At 34.0% G+C, this 5,407-nt stretch overlaps 1 protein-coding gene across 1 annotated transcript; it reads left to right on the top strand.

Annotated features, from left to right (window-relative positions):
• Positions 1–1,628: 1,628 nt before the first annotated feature.
• On the top strand, positions 1,629–5,364 carry LOC127126877 (MDIS1-interacting receptor like kinase 2). The gene is made up of 2 exons (XM_051055884.1): positions 1,629–4,675; positions 4,756–5,364. Exons 1-2 carry the CDS (start codon positions 1,795–1,797, stop codon positions 5,115–5,117), a joined length of 3,243 nt encoding a protein of 1,080 aa, XP_050911841.1. The 5' UTR covers positions 1,629–1,794; the 3' UTR covers positions 5,118–5,364.
• The last annotated feature ends 43 nt before the right edge of the window (positions 5,365–5,407 follow it).

Raw genomic sequence — 5,407 nt, 5'->3', positions numbered from 1 at the left:
AACAAAATAAGGATTTCTCAGTAATTTCATCTACAATGTGTGTGAAAAAGGTGCGTCCGAATATTCATTTTCAGACACTATGGGCATTTAAAACTTTTCATGATGGTGGAGGAGAACACGTAAAGGTGGAAAGAGTAACCCAAAACCAAAATCACCAATTGCATAAAGGAGTTTTCAGAGTTTTAGAAGACTTAGACTAATTATTCAAATATAATATATATTATTATAATATTTTAAAAATTAAAATTATGTTGATGATAAATATTCTTTTATCATTTTATATATAATCATTCTTTAAAAAAATATTAGAGATTTCTCAATATTTTTTAAAAGATTGTTTTTCGATAGCTCTCAATTTCCCTCTCTTCCAAACTAAAAAAAACTTAACTTAACTTAACTTTTAATGATTTATACACTATTTCAAGTTATTTGACTTGGATAAAACTAAATTGCAATCTAAACGTTTTCTTCAGCATGTGAGTTTGAGACCCTGACCTTTCCCTGAACTAATCATCTCACTGCCGTAACTAAAAAGTCAGTTTTCCATAGTCAATAAGAGGTCGGTTTGTTTTAATTTAAATTTTTTTTTTTTTTAAAATAAATTTTACAAAAATATTTTTTAATATATTATAAATTTTTTAATTTATTTTTTATAAATTAAAAGATTAAATTTATCATTTTATAACTTAAACATACATTATTTAAGATCATAATATAGTCAAAATTATAATTCTTTTAAAAAGTTGTATCTCAAAAATAAATTTTATAAAAATTATTTGAAATAACTTAAAATTAAATGATTTTTTAAAATTTTTGATATCAAAAAAAATCGATAAAATAAAGAAATACCTAAAATAACATTTTAAAAAAAATTATTCAAACCAAATTTTTATTTAAAGTTTTTATAAAAATTTCTTTTGTAAACTTTTTTTATACCAAAATATATAACACTATAAAAATTATTTTTAAAAAAATCAAAATAAAAAGATAAAGAAAATTCTCCCATATACTTAATTATAAATATCACGTTCAACACAGAACCCTTAACAAACACCTCATACAACATTTTAGATTGAACATTTTGAAGGTGACCCATGTGATCCGATAACAATGACGACTTAACGGATCTTTCTATAGAATCTGATATCATCTCAAAATTTAGATTTACCCTAACTTCTAACAAAAACAAGCTTGTAAATTGAGAATTACTTCCATTATAAAAGTGTGTCCTAGTGTCTTATCAGGACAGTGCTCTTGTTTGTTTCTGTTAAGAGTGGCAGCAAGAAGGGACAGCTAGCTATAGGGCACTGTAGATTGTGTACCTCAGAATCAAATTGCAAATATGAAAAACTAGCTATTGTTAATTCTAAGCCAACCATTTTAAAAACTAGATTAAATGAGTTAAATACAAGGTGAGGATTGGTAGTGTGTACTAATGGCAGAACTAATAATTAGTAGTGCACTCACCATCTAGTGTTTTACAAAAACAAGTTATATTTATCTTCAAAGAAATAATATTAGTCATGAAAAATGAGCTTTAAAGTGGAGGCCAAAATAATGCACACTTTGGAAAAAGTATGATTAGGAAAGCGAAGTTGAAAAATTTGTAATGCTTTTGTATAGGACTTTCGAAAGATTACTTGTGTCACTGATCATGCTGCTTCTTTATCTTCTTTTATAAGCACATTGTTACTCCAAAATCAATCATCCCCATACAATATAACACAAACACAAAAGAATCTGCAACGTTAGACTATACCTTTGATTCAAAAATCCTTTTATAGTTGAAGAATCATGGTAGCTTGTTGGAAGATTCTCTTCATGATCCTTTGGATCTTTTCAACCGTATTTTTTCCTCAACAAGTAGCTGGTTTTCCGAAAATCACTTCTTTGACTTCCATTGAAGACACTGAAGCAAATGCTCTGTTAAAGTGGAAAGATAGCTTTGAAAACAATAGCCAAGCTCTCTTGTCAACTTGGACAAAAGCTACTAGTCCATGCAAATGGGAAGGAATTCAGTGTGACAAATCAAAATCCATCTCTAGCATAAATCTTGCAAATTATGGACTAAAAGGTAAACTCCAAACTTTCAGCTTCTCTTCATTCCCTAACCTTCTCGAGCTGAATATCTACAACAACTTCTTTTATGGGACCATTCCTCCACAAATTGGTAACTTGTCCAAAATAATTGTTTTGAACTTTTCTACAAATCCACTACTAGAAGGTTCCATCCCCAAAGAAATGTGGACATTGAGGAGTTTAAAAGGCCTCGATTTTTCTGCATGTCAGCTAAGTGGAGAAATTCCGAATTCCATAACAAACTTGACTAACCTATCCTATCTAGATTTCATGGACAACAAATTTTCTAACGGCTATATTCCTCGTGAGATTGGAAAATTGAACCACTTGGAGTATCTATCTTTTGCAGGTTGTAACCGTATTGGTTCTATTCCCCGAGAAATTGGAATGTTGACGAAACTCGGTGTTATGGATTTGTCGCATAACACTCTATCGGGTACCATTCCAGAAACAATTGGTAACTTGACCAATTTAAATAAACTTTACCTTTCTAATAACACATTGTTGTCAGGAACAATCCCAGTCTCCATGTGGAATATGTCTTACTTGTCCGAGCTCTATTTTAGTACCAATAAATTTTTTGGATCAATCCCTTCTTCTGTACAAAACTTGGTCAATTTGAACGAACTCTCATTTCATTCCAACAACTTTTTTGGACCTATTCCTTCCTCAATCGGAAACTTGACAAAGTTAACGAGATTATACTTGTTCACTAATAATTTTTCTGGACCGATCCCCGCTTCTATTGGAAATATGATCAATATGTCGTTCCTCAGTTTGGTAGAAAACGATCTTTCTGGAACTATTCCTGCTACAATTGGAAATTTGACAGGGTTAATTTCCTTGGAATTGGCCAACAATAAATTGCATGGCAGCATTCCACAAAGCCTATATAACTTTACCGACTTGGGTTCCTTTACATTGGACGAGAATGATTTCATTGGCCATTTGCCACCTCAAGTATGTTCTGGTGGATTTCTAAAATACTTCACTGCTTTTCGCAACCATTTCACTGGTCCAGTACCAACAAGCTTGAAAAACTGCTCTAGTATTGAAAGAATTAGGCTTGAGGGTAATCAAATAGAAGGTGATATAGCGCAAGATTTTGGCGTATATCCAAATTTGAAATACATTGATCTGAGTGACAATAAATTTTATGGTCACATTGCACCAAACTGGGGAAAGTGTCCTAATCTTAATACCTTCATAATATCCAACAATAATATCTCTGGTGGCATACCGTTAACACTTCTTGAGGCAAAGAAACTAGGAAAACTCCACCTTTCTTCAAATCACTTAACAGGAAAGCTTCCAAAGGAACTTGGATACCTGAAATCATTACTTGAAGTTAAGATCAGCAACAATCATCTTTCAGGAAATATTCCAAGTGAAATTGGGTTGCTAGAGAATCTCGTAGATTTCAATGTAGGAGGAAACATGTTGAGTGGCACAATACCAAAAGAAGTTGTGAAGTTACCCTTGTTACGGAACTTGAATTTGAGCACGAACAAAATTGAAGGGAGAATTCCGTCGGAGTTTGGCCTGTCACAGCCTCTTGAATCTCTTGATCTTAGCGGGAATTTGTTGAGTGGAACAATACCAACAGTTCTAGGAGAGTTGAAGCAACTGCAAAAGCTGAATCTGTCATGCAATAATCTTTCCGGCAACATTCCATCCAGTTTTGAAAATTCCATGTCAAGCTTGACTTATGTCAACATATCAAACAACCACTTAGAAGGGAGGATACCAAATAATCAAGCCTTTCTCAAGGCTCCAATTGAGTCATTAAAAAATAACAAAGGCTTGTGTGGTAATCACACTGGCTTAGAGCTTTGCCCAACCAGCCAGAGTCAAAAGAAACACAAGATCATCCTACTAATATTGTTTATTATCTTAGGTGCTCTGGTTCTGGTATTTTGTGGGGTGGGAATTTCGATGTATATTCTTTATCGGAGAGCAAGAAAGACAAAAACCAAAGATAAAGATTCTAATGGCGCACAACCAGATGAAGTCTTTTCCATATGGAGTCATGATGGAAAAATGATGTTTGAAAATATCATTGAAGCTACGAATAATTTCGATGACGATTTTCTCATTGGAGTGGGAGGAGAAGGTTCTGTTTACAAGGCGAAGTTGTCTGCGGATATGGTTTTTGCAGTAAAGAAACTTCACTCGCGAACAGATGTGGAGAGGCCCGATTTCAAAGGCTTTGAAAATGAAATTCAAGCTTTGACAGAAATCAGGCATCGTAACATCATAAAGCTCTACGGATATTGTCAACATTCAAGATTCTCATTTTTGGTTTATAAGTTCTTGGAAGGTGGAACTTTGACTCAAATGCTAAACAATGGCACAAAAGCCACTGCATTTGATTGGGAAAAGAGGGTGAATGTTGTTCGAGGCGTGGCTAATGCTTTGTCCTATATGCATCACGACTGCATACCTCCGATAGTTCATCGTGACATATCAAGCAAGAATGTTCTTTTGGATTCATCCTATGAAGCTCAACTTTCAGATTTTGGAACGGCCAAGTTTCTAAAGCCTGATTCAAGCAGCTGGACCACATTCGCAGGCACCTTTGGGTATGCAGCTCCAGGTTAGTTGGCCCCTTTTCCTCTGCGTAAGCAAAAGCCGTGTTTTATGAGTGTTAACTTTTAAGTTTTAATTTCATTGTAGAGTTTGCCCAAACAATGGAAGTGACTGAGAAATGCGACGTTTACAGCTTTGGAGTTCTTTGTTTTGAAATCCTTTTGGGAAAGCATCCAGCAGATTTCATTTCTTCGTTGTTCTCATCGTCCACAGCAGCAATGACTTACAATTTGCTGTTGATCGATGTCTTAGACAACCGCCCTCCTCAACCTACCAATTCAATTGTTGGGGAAGTCATCTTGATTACAAGATTGGCATTTTCTTGCTTGAGTGAAAATCCATCTTCTCGACCCACCATGGATTATGTTTCTAAAGAGCTAATGATGAGAAAATCACAGTCACCTTTAGTGGACCAGTTCCCCCAGATCAGACTTGGACAACTCCACTAAAACATCCAACTACTCGTATATACTTTATCTTATCAAGCTTTCCCGGTAATTGTATATATCATATTATCATGTCATGTGTACTAGTTTACTTTTGTCATCCTTAGTGGTGTATGACTGTGTTCATGCACTCTTGCTTTAGAGTTGTTGCTTTCAATAAAAGCTAAAGCAGAGTGGGTTAATTTTCCAGGAAAAAACTAATTAAACTATTCACTTATGTACACTCTGCAACTTTTGAATTTCCAAATCTTATGTGAACTCTATTCACTTAGGTATTCATGAGTTTAGGTCAA

The sequence above is a fragment of the Lathyrus oleraceus genome, chromosome 3 (assembly GCF_024323335.1).
Source record: "Lathyrus oleraceus cultivar Zhongwan6 chromosome 3, CAAS_Psat_ZW6_1.0, whole genome shotgun sequence".
NCBI lineage: Eukaryota > Viridiplantae > Streptophyta > Magnoliopsida > Fabales > Fabaceae > Lathyrus > Lathyrus oleraceus.
The sequence above is the reverse complement of the archived record's forward strand: the minus strand, read 5'-3'. Positions and strand labels throughout refer to the sequence as shown.

Bases quoted from the DNA above. Each gene is read 5' to 3' on its own strand.
- LOC127126877 (XM_051055884.1), top strand. From the start codon at position 1,795: ATGGTAGCTTGTTGGAAGATTCTCTTCATGATCCTTTGGATCTTTTCA. The intron at 4,676-4,755 runs GTTAGTTGGCCC...ATTTCATTGTAG, and splicing joins CTTTGGGTATGCAGCTCCAG to AGTTTGCCCAAACAATGGAA.